General features: G+C 30.5%; 2 protein-coding genes across 4 annotated transcripts in view; both read left to right on the top strand.

Moving 5' to 3' along the window:
- The window catches only part of LOC143055045 (polyadenylate-binding protein 1-like), a 36,378-nt gene extending 22,336 nt beyond the window's left edge, over positions 1-14,042 (top strand). Inside the window, exons 13-23 of one of the 3 annotated variants that reach the window (XM_076228187.1) lie at positions 665-767; positions 1,184-1,210; positions 2,405-2,481; positions 3,785-4,003; positions 4,481-4,593; positions 5,492-5,600; positions 7,709-7,831; positions 8,335-8,447; positions 10,412-10,517; positions 11,469-11,523; positions 13,699-14,042. In XM_076228187.1, coding sequence (XP_076084302.1) covers positions 665-767; positions 1,184-1,210; positions 2,405-2,481; positions 3,785-4,003; positions 4,481-4,593; positions 5,492-5,600; positions 7,709-7,831; positions 8,335-8,447; positions 10,412-10,517; positions 11,469-11,523; positions 13,699-13,913 — 1,260 coding nt within the window. In that variant the 3' untranslated portion in view covers positions 13,914-14,042. Of the gene's footprint in view, positions 1-664; positions 768-1,183; positions 1,211-2,404; positions 2,482-3,784; positions 4,004-4,480; positions 4,594-5,491; positions 5,601-5,991; positions 6,113-7,708; positions 7,832-8,334; positions 8,448-10,411; positions 10,518-11,468; positions 11,524-12,372; positions 12,705-13,698 lie in introns of those variants that run through there. The other 2 variants (XM_076228188.1, XR_012971925.1) reach the window with 2 other exon arrangements.
- The window catches only part of LOC143055047 (polyadenylate-binding protein 1-like), a 98,902-nt gene that overhangs the window by 37,143 nt on the left and 44,081 nt on the right, over positions 1-17,678 (top strand). The window lies entirely within an intron of this gene.

Below are 17,678 nucleotides of genomic sequence, written 5' to 3'. Positions count from 1 at the left end.
GTTATTTATCATTCCTGTGGTTATATATGAATACCGTTTGATAACATGTCTTGTTATTAGGTTACTGTTTTAAGTTTGTTTTCACAAAGGTTTCGAGTGATTCATTAGAATTTAAATATGCAATTATTCATTTGAGGGTTCCAAATCCTATTAGATATTAAGATTAGTTCTACATATCTATTTTATTGTAATGAAAGTCCTTAGGTGTCAATCATATCTTTCATGTAAAAAGTATATTAAAATACCGAACTCAAAGACCAAGTCATATAGGGGAAAAAGGAAAAAAACTGGCACAATCAAACATTATCAAGCAACGGAGCAAGTGCCATATTTTTAATTTAGTACAGTTATTATCCGATGAAAATAGTAAGTTCAACCTGGTTTTATAGCTATCCCACTTGTTTGACTATTGTATATAGTTCTGTTATATTGACAAATGATATCATCTTTTTCTTTTTAAAAAGGCTAACATTTTATAAGAATATTTCTTTGATTCACGGTGACGTATAGCTATAATTTTCTGTGTCATTTAGTCTCCTGTGGAGTGTTGTCTCCTTGGCAAAATATCCCATCTTTTTTAGATTGTGTGTTTTTCGTCTACTTACAATTTTATTGTATTCTCTGTACATATAACGTAATCCCTTCATTTTGCTTATCATTATAGGGACAGTCTGCTTGTATGATGAGTCAGATGTTTCCATCAGTCGGACCAGGATATATATTTCCAAATTCTCAGACTCAGATGCCACATCCTATTCCATCTTGGGGTATGCGTATTACAAAATTAATTATATATTTCTGGTGAATGATTTTACTCAGATATTTACGGCGAAAGTGAGAAAAACAAATGATAATCTGTTGATCGTTATTTTACCGATGACGACGTTGCTATTTTCCTTGACAATTGACAAGTGTATCCTTAGTTTCTAGCGATAATTTTCATATCATTCTATTGTGCTGAGAAAGGATTTTGATATTAAGTAAGATTATAGGAAAATTTCATAAAATAGCAATAACGTCGAATATCTCCATTTTTTAAAATCTAAATATCTTATCTCTTTCGCCTCTTATTATATCATTCGCCTCTTTCTCGTATAGTCTTTGCTTTATTTGAGGCTATCTATCTGATGAAATTACTGTCGTATACTATGTCTTGCAATGATTGTACTTTGTGCTATTTCAGGTCACCAAGGCTTTATCATCGAACAAGGTTGGTGACACTTTATTAATATCGCATATTTTTATTATACGATCTATAAGTTTTTCAGTAAGATTGCCATTGTAAATGGTTTAAGTTTAAGTCTCTGTTGGAGTATTTAGTGTTCTATTCTTTCTGGGAGAAACTGCTCTCTATGCATGTGAATAAGAAGTTTATAACATTAAATCACTATTTTCTATGGTATATCTTATCTTTTCCCATTGAGAACAGATGGTAGTACGCGCTAGGTCATTCTTTTTTGACGATTTACAATGTTCATAATAATTATATTTGTAAGCGATCCGTTGCTATCATTTGTTAGCGTTAAACAGAGATTCCGTCAGCTTGTGGGCTCGTTTCGTATTTCAAACACAAAAAAAAACCACTTTGACTTCTTCTTTTCGTGTCAGGACTTTCACACCAATTTCTTTCAGGTTATAATTGCCAAGTTATCCCTATAGCTGTGGATGTTTTGCTGACCTTTCTCTGGTTTTATACAAGCCCATTATTCGTCTATTTTATTTCAGTCCACAGAAAGCTTGTGTTAAATATTTATTTGCTAATTTTATGCTTAAATTTGCTGTGTTTTCTTTGGTAAAGTAAGAGTTTTTGCTTACTTAATAGAAAATATTAATCAACTTTTCTATTTCATCAGGTGGTGATTAAAGGGTGTTTATGTCTATGTACAATGAATGATTCATAGCTTAGTTTGCCTTTCTAACATTTAACTGATATTCCCAATATTTTTATAACATTGGTTTACATGATGACGGCTAGTACTGTTTGCGACTGAGATCGTGTTTCTCCGAATGAATCGGTACACTTTTTTTTCGAGGTATGACCAGATTTTAATACAAGGTCGATCAGTTTGATTTACTAGTATATCGAATGTTTTGTTCATGACTTTCGTCTTATTCTGAATACATATGTACACGAACGACGTACAGTTTCGTGTAGTTCATATTAAATACCGTTTTTACATTATCTGTTTTGTTTCGAGAACAACTTTAAAAACGTCAGGGTTTTTTAACACATAGTTTTGGTAATGAAATTGTCAATAGGCTTCGTTGGCTTTAAAAACTGAAATTTCTAGATTATTACTGTAATTAAATGAACGAAGACATTTCAAATTAGAAAATATAAGATATAAGATAAATATCTCGCAAATTTTTCCATATGCATTATGTAATTTTTCTATTTTCATAGGACAATATCCGTTTATGACCCATCAAACAACTCCTCCGCTTTTACAAGCAAACGTGCGAGGTGGTTCAGATTTTCAGGTAGGTACAAGTTACATAAAAATAAACAGAGATTGGCATGGAAGCCAGTTAGTGTCATGTTGGAGTTGTATTTCTAAGTCGTTATAACAACTTATCTTAATCGTTAAAACAACTTAGCTAACTTGTTTGAACGACTAAGCTAACTGGTTTAAACAACTTTGATTACTCGTCTAAACGACTTATTTAACTCGTTAAAACGACGTAGATAACTTGTGCACGGGTTAGCTTTCTCGTTCACAAGGATAAGCTAAGTCGCTATAACGACTTAGCTAATCTAACTCGTTATAACAAAATAGCTTACTTTTTAAAACAACTGAGTTATCTTGTTATAACGACTTAGCTAACTCGTTATAACAACTAAGCTAACCCGTAAAACCTTCTGAACTAATACGTTTCAACAATTTCAAGACAGTGTTGGTTGTTTTTTAGAAGACGAATTATACATATAAATATATATATATATATATACATTGATATACATCACTTAAACCTATTTAATACATCGTTTCTGCAAATAAGACAGGAAGGATTTCAATAGACTACAATCAATTGACATTATCAATATTTGTTCTGCTGGTTATGAACTAACCTAACGTTTATCTTATATATCCTTTTGATTTATGAATTAGATAATTGGTAATGGGTCATTTCCACGAATATGCTTTTTCATTTCGTGTTTTTTGTATATTAATCTTTCTCAAATAAGAATAAAAAATGCTTTTAGGAGCCTGTTGTAGCTAACCATATAGTACCTTAATTTATTTCGAACACAACTTCTATGTTATTATAAACAGAGATTTGTCTTATTAATATTATTCGTCCACTTCAATCATAAAATGATATTTATTGTTTATCAGTTTGGAAATATAGCTATCAACGACTACGATTGAGTCTTGACAAATTTTATAAACAACATGTGAAGTATAAAAATAGGTAAAGTTAACATTAGAATAAATTAATTTTATGTATGTTGTGGTCAACAAGATATCAACATGTGGTACTTATATATCTTTGGCTATCTTTTTTTGTTTGTGCTTTTAGCCACTTTGAAGGAGATTCTATTACCAATATTTCTTTTAGCCATTTAGACTTCTTATCGCCTTTCATTCATAGTTATACTATTGCTCAGTATATCCTAAGGTATACTCTGTTTTACATAAATTGAGAATAGAAATGAGGAATATGTCAAAGAGACAGCCCGATAAGATAACATGAATACATGAATAGTTGTTTCAGTTCTAATTTGCTACTGGGTACACATTTTTTTTTCGAAAACACATATTGATTATCGACGTTATTTCAGGATAACCTATCACGAGATTCGCAGCGACCCGCAGATGTAAGACCAGACAGTTCTAATAACGATAGTATTTCCGCTTTTAATGACATCATATACGAAACTACATTACGACCAGGCAACTTAGAGGAAACCACGGATTTAATTGCACAGATACTACAAAATTGCTCTGGTGACCAAGTTTTATCAAGTATTTTGCATGTTGTGGATACGTTGTTTGAAAAGGTAGATAACTGACAAAATGAGTGGAAAGTTTCAATAAATCAATTATTTCACTGTCAAAAACAACTCCTTAATAACACTATCCAGTACATTGAAATTCAATCTATTAATTTAATTGTCTGCCGGTCGTAGACAATAAACAATATGAGACACCATAATGCAAGAATTTTGTCATAATTAGTCGACGAATCAGCCCATTACAACAAAAATATTATTGGTCAGTAGGTATTAACCGACTTCACCCTTTACCGAAAATAACATAAACGATCAAAGTTTCGCTAAACATGTATATTTTGTATGATGATAATATAAAGGTAGACTATCAAACGTATAGACAATACAATTTAGAGTTATACATATGCTGTAGAAATATATCTATTGTTTTAAACTATAAGAAAACATTCAAACATTGTTCTAGTATTTATGTAGATTTGACTAATATTTAAATAATGTATAGTACATTTATTTGCATGTGTGCAGTCCATTACTGAACAAAGTTTCCAATGTACTGGAGCAACTATTGTAAAGTATTTATCTGATAAACTTAGTACCGTACCGGCATTTGCCAACTTCAGAAACTTTTTTCTAACGAGGTAAGTGAGAGTTGTTTTTGATCTATTTCTTTAAAAAAATTAGTTTATTAATCCTCTAGAACATTCTTTGTAATACAACAGTACTATTCTTCCTGAGATGAATCAATCATGCCAAAGAATTGTCTATATTCTTGAATCTACACTCTTTTTTAATTAAGTCACTGCGTTCACCTTCATATGTTGTATTTGTGTCGTTTTTGTCTCCTTAACATTAATTTTTGAATTTTTTGAAATACTTAGGCTATTCTACCTCAGGCACAGATTACCTTAGCTATATTGGCAAAACGTTTAGGAATTTTGGTCCTCAATGCTCTTCAACTTCGTATTTTATTTGGTCTTTTTAACTTTTTTGGATTCGAGCGTCACTGATGAGTCTTTTGTAGACGAAACGCGCGTCTGGCGTATATACTAAAGTTAGTCCTGGTATCTATGATGAGTTTATGTACACATTACCATGTCTCTTATAAAAAGTATATGCTAACAAATAATTCAAAATGATGATATAAAAGTAATCAAAACTGAAAACAACATTACATTATTTCTTTTTACCAATTCAAATAAACATAAAGCAGTATTCATTAGCAAAACTTAGTGACAAAATAAATGTTATGTTAGTCTTGTAATAGATGCACTTCATTGAATTGAACATAACCTTAAACTGCTTTTAAAGAATTGCTTAACACATTTGTAGAAGAGAGGCAAAATATACCAAAGGGAAATGCAAGCTCTCGAACTCGTTAACTCGGGACAAAGCAACACGTATATGAAAGAAGAGTAAACATGTCTTAATACATGTAATAATAACGTTTATCGACTATAAACATGTCTTAATACATGTAATGATAAGGTTTATCGACTATAAACATGTTGATTCTAATTTATCTTTTTATTATCACAGATGCAAGGAAGAATACTTAAAAAGAGATGATTTGATATCAAATCCGGGTTCAGTACCTCGGATATGTGGATTTGCAAATTTTATCGGAAACTTGTTTTTGAATTGGGAAGTTAGCTTCATTTTTCAATATACATTTTTCAGCAATATTATAATCATGTTTTTGAATACTTCATGTCTTGTTGATGTTTACCTTACCATTTTTCACGCACCATAACCTTAATAACGTCGAAAATGTATTATGCAACCTAATTTCGTAATCAATTAATCTATGTAATGTATATCAAATGAAATAAGGTAAAATGACTTCGAAGCTGTAACGTGTATTGGTCAAAAGCAAAATAAATATACATACATGCATTACAGATTCAAATAAAATAAAGAAATGCAACTGATCATGACTAGTAAATATTACCGAGTGAGAAGTAAGTCGTGTAGAGTGCAGTAAAGTGATAATTATAATAAGTTAAGATATAATGCTTTTACTATTTCTATCTTCTAAGATACTTCATAACGAATAGTAAAGGATCATTCGTAGAAATCCAGGATAGTTTAAGAAAGATATTAAAATTTAAAAAACACCAGAGAGAATGTAAAGTTAACTAGCAGAAAAAACAAAGTAAGGTAAGAAAAAAAGGATGTTTTTGTCTGATAAAAATAATTCTGGATACCATCTTCTGATCATAAACAAGCTTTTGTCAAAGTTTGGTAGAAATCCAGCATAGTTTAAGAAAGTTATTTAAATTTTAAAAACTTTAACCCGAGTGAATTTGCAATCATTTCTAGTTGAAGTTGAAAATATCCTATCGTGTAAGTTTGTTATCCAATGAGATTTTGAATGATGGAAAGAAAATCACGATCTTAAACCTTCGCAAACAGGTTTTTCTTTAGCAAGTCGCAATATTAACACTAAACGAAAATAAAACACTGGACAATGTTTACCACCTTTGAATAATCAGGCAATATGTAGTTTTCTTCGCCATTGTAATACAAATATAATGACGTAAATATTTGATGTATTTCTTTTATCAAAGTCTTAAAGTATTAGGTCCGTTAAGGGCTGATTTTGGCCTCAAATTTCAGGTTCATCTGACGAAAGATTTTGGACACTTTTTAAACACTTAAGTGTCTATTTCCGTTGATTCAATTAGTTTATGTGAATGATTTTAACTGATTTACCCATTAAAACCGCTCAGATTTTAGCTTAAACATGAAAAATCTAACAAATATGCAAAAATATGTCACTTTTCAGATAGTTATTTGTAAGAAAATGACAGTGGCCGCATCCGTGTTCATCCTCAACTTTTATATATGTTATGTATTATCATCAAATACAACTTACATTTCAATATAAAGAATGAACACACATGCGGCCACTTTCATTTAAAACGGAAACCGTCTAAAATTTAACTAAAATGCTTAAATTGTGAAGATTTCAGTAATTAAGCTTGACTGTATGATGATAGTACCCGATCCATGTGCATTGTATTGTCAAAAACAGTCCACATTTATGTAGCAGAAGCATTCTTTTTTTCCAATAAATAACACAAAGTATACATTTCTGTCCCAAGTCAGGAGCCTCAGGCTTTTGTCAGTCTTGTATGATTTTTAATTTTAGTTTCTTGTGTATGATTCGGAGTTTAGTATTACGTCCATTATCACTGCACTAGTATACATATTTTTAAGGAGCCAGCTGAAGGACGCCTACAGGTGCGGGAGTTTCTCACAACATTGAAGACCCGTTGGTGGCCTTCGGCTGTTGTCTGCTCTATGGTCGGGTTGTTCCCCATTTCCTTTCTCAATTTTATTTTAACAATTTTCTAAAACTGCTATATTTTGGGGCCAAAAAGGGGTCTTTCTGGACCTACTTTTTTGTTTACAAAATTTGGACATAATATTTAATATTAAGGTGGTACCTAGCACTACAGGGAAAACTCTGTAAAAGCAGCGAAACGTTTAAATTACGTTGTGTTGTTAAGGTATTATTAAGCTTCTCAATGATCAAAATTAGTGTTTGTCAAACTGCTATTTAACCAGTGTAATTTTTCTGATAAATTGGTTTGTTTAATTTGTTTTTTAAATTTTTATGTTTTTGTCAAAGGGTCGAAGTTAATACTTTGTACAAATTTTATGAAAATTAAACGAGCCAAATTAATTTTAGTGAAGGCGTTGGGTACCACCTTAAGAAGTAATTGTTAACGATTTCGATTAATATTATAGGTTACTACTGATGGAGTTAAACAACGAATACCTGTCTTACGATTTATGATTAGAGATGTACTGCTAGTTCTACTGAAACATTCAACAGATGATACTGTAATATGTGCTACGGAAATATTGAAGGTTAATTTCTAATACTTGATAACTTGATCGGTTGTGATTAATTAGTAAGATTCATTCTAAATTTTATCGTGTTTTCAAGCCTTGATAAAACTGTATTTCTACTTGAATGCCCAATGACCCGATTAGAAATGCAATATTGATTTGAACAAACGGACATACAAAATTCTTTTGAAAAATATTGCAATTCAGTTCAAATCCATTGAAATAATAAAGACCTATAAACACACTTCCTTTAAATCAAACCAATTGTTTAGGGTTGAAATGAATTTAAGAATCTGTACATATTGCAATATTTGCTTCCACGAAAATTTGTAATTGAATTTATCCCTTACCTTAGGTTGATATGGCTATAATTTTGGTCACTTGTGTCGGTACTTATAATATGTGACTTTCAAATATCTGGCTTTCTACATTGCCGATGAAGGTAAATCCGGAAATGCGCTTATGATCCATTTCAAAATATCATTTTAATCTTGTTTAAAAAAGTTTAAAATAATTTACAGAGAACAGGAGCTTTGATGGAAGAAACAGCACATTTAAATGGACCTGCAGAGGGAAATTTCAGTGAAGTATTCTCACAGATTGGCCAATTGGAATTACAATCTCGTTTAAATGAGTAAGTTTCGAAATCATTTCAAAGACGGTAAATGAAATTCTGTACAACAGTATACTCAATTTGAATACTTTGATTTTTTTTATTTCGGAATGACAAAACAATAAATTAGTAATTTCATATAAAGCGACCTGATGGATAACAGGATATGTTTGGACGATCACAAAACAAGCATAATAAACATAATAGTTGAAAATCATTATGGAGGGTATACCGTAAAAGTAAAAGTAAAAGTACTTGTAATCGTGGGGAACCAATTTTCGTGGTTTTCGTGGATGACTTTATCCACGAATTTAAGTGTCCAACGAAATAAATCAACCGTTGTCCAAATCAAGACATAGAACGGTCGCCATGTAGGTTTGACTATTGATATGATCTAAAGAAAATATTGATTATCGTCAAATCTGAGAATACTATAATAGTAGTCATAGTACAAATTGAATATGAACTGCAACTGTAGGCAGGATTATACCCATTTAATCTTTAAAAACATAGACTATACAACTTTTGATTTTTTAATTCTCAAAACAAATATTTTTTATCGATACAAATCAGATTTCCGGTATTGATATGCTATCATATGATAAAGTGTTCATTTAATATCCTCATAGTTATCGTACTTATGGGAAATAATAATTCCATGTTGGGTTGGCTTTTGATTAGAGTTATTTTACAATTCAAGATGCGTTTATAGCATTTGTTTATCTTACTGTTTCTTTAGGTGACATGTTTATGTGGCATAATTAACACCTTTGATCTTTTGGTCACTCTATCGCTGGTAAATTAGTGTGATCACTACGATTTTCACGGGTCAATGTTTACTTTCTGATTTCCTCCAATCAAGACAACTCGTAACCTTCGATTTCAAATAGCACAATTTTTAATTATTTTTTTTAGAAAACTAAAATCCACGAAATCAAAAACCACGAGCATGTAAATGTTGCTCAATCCACGAAATTTGATACCCACAAATTAAAGTACTTTCAAAGTATTAAGATCTCCGTGATTAGACTAACACGCGATTCTGTGAATCCTGAAATATTATACGTAATTTCAACGATCAACTTCATAAATTGGTAGCCATATATGTTGGTCAATTGTACAGTTACATAATATCAACATGGGTTTGCAGTGTTTGATCTTCAGTGACAGATTAGAGATAATGGCATGTTGACTAAGTTTTGATTTGCATTTCGAATGATGCATGAAAAGCAGAAGAAGACTTTCATCCTACCGACAAAAATCGTACCGCAATTTTTCAGAGTTAATGCGATATCCCATTTTCCTTTTAAACAATTCCACAAAATTTAAACAGCGTTAGACAATTGTCACTACCTAACGTCACTTTTTTACTCGATAATTAAGTAAAAAAACGTGTTCTAAGGGTTACTCATTCATTGTTGACGTTATGTGTTTGTAAACATGGTTTGCTATAATCTGTTTGACAAAGCATTGTTAAAAGCCAATATATTCAAAACTGTATAATTTAATATTTTAACATTTGCTTTATCATAAACATAGTACGATCACATATTGACCTATTCCTTACGATATTGTAATTTGTATCAAAATATGTAATTAATGACGGATGGTATATAAGCATCATACCTTGGAAATCAGATAAATAAAACGAATTGTATGTATATCAAGCACATTTTGTTTGTTATAACACATACATCAATTTTGACAGTTCATATGTATCCAAACGACATAACACACTCAAGACTATTGAAACCTGCTCAAGATCAAAAAGAATCTGAAACTAATACCGTTTTCAGTGAAAACCTAAATATAGGTCAACCCGTTATAGTAAGTTTCAGATTGAACGGTTTTGATCATAACGTAGGATCAAAAGAAAGAATTTACAGTACACTGTACATTTGATGAACTACATGCGACCTGAATTTCAAAATATGTATTGATTTTGTTGAAAATAAAGGAGTATTCATTTGACAATTTCTTTACAGGACAACGAAGTATTCAATAACATCGCTTCTTAAACTTAAGTCCCGCAAATGGGATCGAAGAGATTCTTTACAGCTCCGTGCAACACGATCTGTTACTCAAAACAAAGTAAGTGTTACCTGTGGAATTCTCAGTTGTAAATTTGCGATTGACGGGACGAGTAAACGGGAAAATAAACGATTTGAAATTCATAGAATTCATCAACAAAAACATACTTGTTAAATTTACCTTTAAAGGTTTTTAATAAATTAGTCACTCGTTGTCGCTCGTCCAAAGCTCTTTCATAGATCTACTTTGATCAGGAACGCTCCTACAAACAAAACAAAGCAGATCTACCTGGAAATGTGAAAAAAGTTTTATAACCAGAAGGCAAGCAAAATTAAAACAATTACTTATTATGTTAACTGTATCTGAGATTTTTAAAATTTTAAACGATACCATAACAGCACGTAGGTTGTGGCAACTCACGAAATATGGCAAAAGGGCTAATAAACAGAGATTGATATAATTGAATTCATTTCTCACATTTACCACTATAAATTGTTTTGTACGACAGAAGCGCGTTTCGGAAAGACTCATAAGTCACGCTAGAATCAAGAAAAAAATAAATAATTGAAAACGAATTATAAACCGATTCTATTTAAAGGTAATATTAACATAATCAGTTTTCGACATGTATTGTTTATGCATTTAGTTCAATTATCAAGACAATTATTCATTCAGGATTAAGTACAGTAATTACTAAGTGCGTACCAGGGTTTTCAAGTGCTAATTAACTGTTAATACTATATATAAGTGTGTATGTATTAATGTTTAGTATATGTAGAACAAAGAATAACGCAGTTGATGACACAGTGAATGTTTATCTCAACATTGCTAAACAGTTGTTAATTCATTTACGGAAGATTTACTTTAAAATGATTAAATCTGATTAAATATCAACAAATAAATCATTATATTGTTGATACAGATTTTTGACCACTATCACTTGTTTGTGGGTCTTTTATACGTATACAGTAGCATAGAGAATACCAAATATCTTCTTGACATTTCTTTCAGCAAACTGATCATGAGTTGGAAAGTTCCCTTGGTTCCATAACATTGGAGAACAATGGTAAATATGTTATATTCACTCGATTTTCGTTAGGTATAAGTTATAATAAATGAATTTGCATTGCAAGCTTTTTCTTTTTGATGAGCAAAAGCCTTAAATTGAAAATAGAACAAAATTGTAATGACAAAACTGTGAAAAAACAAAAACTATAAAATATATAATTTCACGTAATCTAGAAAATAATAAAACGTTTTTTTGAAACAGAGAACCGATAGTATCTAATATAATCAATAACTTCAAGATTAACACAAACACAAGAACCTTAATAGCTTCCTAAATATTAGGATAAAAAAAAATCAGTCCAAAAGTTTGAAATATTTTAAGTATTTAAGTGAAGAATTACACTCTGTTAGTGAACGTGCATATTGAAATCTTTCCTTTTCTCCGATGAATATCCTTTTGATTTTGTTAAGATTATGTCTTACTTCCGACACGTTTTTGGGCGTGAATTTTTATTTGTGTCTTATATATTTGACATTCGATATCAAACAAATCAAGTAATTGCTTTCTTAACTTACAATGTACAGAAATGACACGAATGATGACCGTCGAATAGAATACTAAATGTGATAGACATTCAATATTAATTTCATAGTAAGTCATCATTGAAACAGGTTTTGTTAATCTTAATCATTGTTTGCATTAATTCATAAACAAAACGTTTATTTAAATTAAGAAAAAGAGAATACTATTATATGCTCATACAAACATTTAAATACTAGATCTGAGTACAAGATGCATTTTACAAGTTGTTTATTACATGATACTTATCATAGAAAATAGATAACACACAATTTTTCCCCCATCAATGCACTATACCCTTTTTCATATTTAAATGGTTCTTTTCAGCTTTTACAGTGACCGAATTTCGGGACAATATAACTACACTTCATACCCTCTTCGTTGATAATTGTCATACTGAAGGGGTTTGTGGTTGAAAAATATGTCAATACATACATTGACCTGAGTGTACACACAACTTCTGGTTAACAATCACATAAAAGGCAGAGTATATTTGGTCTAATGGCTGGGCTGCATATATTTGATAGTCGCTTCATATACTACTCAGATAAATATAGGCAGAATTATAATACACTATATATGTATGCAAAATAACTATAATGGAAGACTCCGACCCAATTCTATCATTATACACCAAACATATATGTGGACTTGCTATATATATTAACAATTGGATCATAATAATTTATACTGGGTAATGTGGTTTGGTCAGTCATTAGAATTCAGTGTTGTGTTTTGTTTACTGCTTTTTTAAAATTTTTTTTGGCCAAAGCGTTGTCAATATATTCCGGACAATTGATTTTGAATGTACTTTTAGTATTTTCACCTCTGTTGTACTACAACCCATTTGTAAGAAAAATGTAATATATTTAATTATGTCGTCAAATAAAGGCAACAGCAGTATACCGATGTTCAAACTCATAAATCGATAGACAAAAACAAATCCGGGTCATAAACCAAAACCGAGGGAAATGCATTAAATACAAGAAAATGACGACACAACATTAAAATGTAACACACACAGAAACGAACTAAGCATTAGACAAAATCCGATACGAATAACAAATATAACAACAAAACTAAATACATGAATTTGTCTATATCTTGAAATTACATTTAATGTTTGTTGCTACAGAAAAAATGTCTTTAGATAAAAAAGCAAAATTGCGAATGGAGAAACAGAATATATCAATTAAGTTTGAAACCCGAATTTGGTTTTTGCTCAATCGATGTATGACCATTGAACAGCGGTATACTACTGATGCCTTTATATACACTTCTGAACAAGTAGTGGGACCATAGATATATTGCAAGATAGATTAGTCTGTATTTGTACGTCATTTTACAATCTGTTCAATGTTCAGACTACATGTAGCAATTAAAATTTAAAGTTGCCTGCAAATGAATCTTATCAAAATCGAAACAAAGGTCATTGCCCTAACTGTTCAAGCGGAGTTCACGCTTGCCATAAAGTATTTGTATAATTTTAATCCCTATTGCAACCGAACGCATTCTAAGATTTAGATTTGTATAAATGCCTCTTGCCAGATAATGTCTATTACAATTAAAAATGCATTTTGCCATGTGATGGTATCTCCACAAAACAATAACTATAAAAAATCAAGACTTCATTATTCATTTATCAATTTTCAGAAAATAAGAGCGTGGGAAAAGATAATCAGAACTCAGGGAACAATATGGATGACAAATATCTGTGTAAAATATGTTTTGATAATCCAGTAGAAGTAACATTTTTGCCATGTATGCATGTATGCTGCTGCAAGAACTGCAGCGACAAGTTAAATGTGAAACAATGTCCAATTTGTAGAAAAAAGATCAAAGAAAGTAGACCTCTGTATTTTGCTTAAAAAAATCTATGCTTCTGAGTTAGAAACATAACTGATGTAAATACTTAAGAAACATAATTTGATCTCCAACATTTGTATGTTACTATGATTGTATGTGTTATGCAAATAAAATATACTGGTAGTCAGAAAGTATTTTATATTCAAAGGGAATAAAATTAAAATAAGACGCAAGAGCACTCTAGAACACTCATCTGAAGTAAATTTCGTCTTTATACGTTCAATTAATTTTCAATTATAGAGAGAATTTTTCTATTCTTAACTTCAATCATCTGGAATTAGTGCCTTTTGGATATTTCCCAGGTCACTTTCTAAAAAGTGTTGTCCCGTGTAAACATTTCTGTAGGACTCAATTTCTATAGAATACAATAAATATCAAAACGACTGATACTGTATTTGCTTTAGTTTTAATATATTTATTAATAGTGGATTGGGAAACAAGTTGTACAAATCATTTACTTTAGGTTAATTCGTCCGGATTGAGCAACGGAAACGTGCATCTACAGTTAAATTCGTTTGCAATTTTAAACACAACTTCTGTATTAAAGATTAAAATTAAAAAAACAAATATTTGGCTTTGTACGACAAAAACGTTTATTGCTTTCTAATATATAAAGTAAAATCAGGAGAGTTACACAATGGGTGAAATGGTACCACGATTTGTTTACTTTTCATCGTTTCTTGATAATATCTACGACAATATCATGGTTTTGATAAAAAAAACCTACGAAACTAAAATGATGGTCAAAATACTTTTATAATTGAATAATAAAAAAATTATTTTGTATAAATCAAATGTTAGAATTGCTATAATTTGAAAACAGTTATATAGGATACAAAGTAAGTTAACCATAAAAAGGTATCCTGTATAACTATTTTAAAATTATATCAATTTTAAGAAGCTAACTGTTCATGCCTGTGAAGTAGTGGGCATCGTGTCGATTGGCCTACGTTAGATTATTTCCCCGGAATTGACAAACAATTTTATTTTCTCTATAACAAAGTCTGCAGCATATCACACGTGGTAGGGTCATTTTTGAAGATATTAAAGTGAATATTGTTGTATATACCTATATAGTGCTTTTAAACATAAAATCAATTAGTTGGTATATTTTTATATATCAAAAAGTTCAAAACCAAATTTAACGAGGAAAATCCAAAACGGAAAGTCCCTAGTCAAGTAGAAAAAAAAAATCAAAACCTTTACCACATCAAACAAACTAAAAACACGACTTTCATATTCCTTAATATGTGGACAACTTGTGGATTGAACGTGGTTTTATAGCTCACTATTATAAAAGAGGAAAGATTGTTTAACAGTCACGTACCATTCCATTATATTGACAAAAAATTGTGAGCAAATAAACAGTTATAATAGGTAAAAATGTCACAAATTGGTGTACAACAGACAAGATTTTTTTTTTACCTTAATGTCTATAAAAACCAACAAGTATTTAACAAAGAAAAACAAAATTACATATAGAAGAGTATCAGTTAATAAGCAAAAATGAAAACTCAGAAATAAAGTGTAATAATATGGAATGGCAGGTTTAGTTTTATCTCTGAAGTAATTATGTATTGTTTTTGTTGAATACATGTTGAAGTGATTGCATTAACTGATAGCTGTAATCCATTTTAAAAAAATCTACTCAAAACAATAACTTGTTTTTTCTCAAATTGAAGTCCTTAATAATCAGTTGAAGAACCTGCGATTCCCGATTTCTATAAGCATTGGAACCAACCAATAGTTATACCACAGACTTCAGACTATGTATAGATGACGAAAGAACTTAAGGAACTGATGAAGCCATAGTATTACACATAAATAGACGTCAATACAGTGTGTTGTATATTCAATTACACATTGTTGACAGCTTCGTCATTTTGAAATATTTACCGACCTCCCATTTTTCTTCTCAAGGATTTAAAATAAATTCAAAATTCTTATTTTCCGTATTGACTTCTTTTCTGGTTTAAACATATTTATTTGTAGATTATTGGGAAACAAGTAATTTCAACTTGTATTAATCTCATTCCACTTTTCGATTGCGGGTGCTGCCTTGTAGTGGCATTAACCTACTCTTTTTAAAAATCTACAAGGGTGTCTTTTACGGGCAAAATATATGTCTCTCTCTCTCTCTTTACACTGGTCAGTCATTTATCGTTCCCTTCTGAAAAAAAAGTAAAATCACAAAAATACTGAACTTAGAGGAAAATCAATTCGGAAAGTCCATAATCACATGGCAAAATCAAATAACAAAACGCATCAAAAACAAATGGACAAGAACTGTCATATTCTTGACTTGGTACAGGCAGAAGACTATTACGTTTTCTCAAAACTTCCTCGCTATCCGGCAGTATTGAAAATTAATATTTTTCAAATGTCATATCATTTTATACATAAATATATTACTATTCTACATCAGTGATAATTTTTGTATCAGTACAAATTAATAAGTAAAACAGATTTCAATCCTAGTAAGGTAATATTTTTTTTTTATAAAAGTGTACTCAATTGCTTTTGTAAACAATGACAGTATGCATATTTGTTTTATAGGTTTTCCTTTTCTGTATAATAATACATATATGATATTTGTATTTGTAACCCTCTGTGTATAGCTTGTTTGAAATAGAATTAACTTTGCTTGTTTATACTATCATAGATAATAGTTTTAATTTTATGCGAATATTTTGTAAAATGCACAGATCATGCACATGATGAATACACAACAGCAATAAAGAGTTTCAGAAACAAGAAAAACTGTTATAAAGATTATAATTGAATGAGATTTTTACAACCTGATTATAAGGTTTGTATATCAACATTTTATTGTTAGTGTCAATTTGAGCGTTGAGTATAGCACTATTAATTAATTAATTCATTCATTCATTCATGCTCTGTGGTCGGGTTGTTGTTTCTTTGACACATTCCCCATTTCATTCATTCATTCATTCATTCATTCATTCATTCATCCATTCATTCATTCATTCATTCATTCATTCATTCATTCATTCATTCATTCATTCATTCATTCATTCAATTTGATATTTAAAAGGAATGGAAACACGGCTCGAGATCAAACGGGATAACTGCAGCGCACCCACAGAGCTATAATCCATGTCTGACTCGATTTTCGAAATTTCAGTTTTTAATTTTATTATTCTGTCAAAATATGTATTTCAATCTGGGAGTGAAATAAGATTTCTAAAAAATATTGGAAAGCAGAAAAAACTAAGGGATAAAATGAGATATCATTTTAAAGAAGGGACATTTTCCTACAGTTTGGTCTAAATTACGAATGCTTTATGTTATTGGAACAATGTAAATGATTTTATTTCGAAACATGTTGACAATTTTAAGTCGTGCGTCAATTAGTGAGACAATAAATATACAAACACGCCGTATTCTGGTAAGGGTTAAATAACAACTTGAATCTTTTTTTATATCACATAGAGTTTGTTATATGAAAATGGTGATAACAACGAATTTGCTATATATTTTTGCAAAACATCCCATGTTTATAGTTCACATTGACGCCATTTTGCTCAGTCAAATTCCAAACCGACGAAGTTGGAAATTACAGGCAAAAAATGTATATAAAAGAGGGACGAAAGATACCAAAGGGACAGTCAAACTCATATTTAATTTTACCTATGACGACGTTGTCAATTTCATGTCAATTTCATTTGCAACGAGCACGTGTTCCCTTAGTTTCTATCGACTCCACTGAGAAAGAAAATTATCAGTCAGCAAGACCAAAGGAAAAT

Source organism: Mytilus galloprovincialis, chromosome 12, assembly GCF_965363235.1.
Source record: "Mytilus galloprovincialis chromosome 12, xbMytGall1.hap1.1, whole genome shotgun sequence".
Classification (NCBI taxonomy): Eukaryota; Metazoa; Mollusca; class Bivalvia; order Mytilida; family Mytilidae; genus Mytilus; species Mytilus galloprovincialis.
This window is presented reverse-complemented; position numbering and strand designations above follow the sequence as displayed.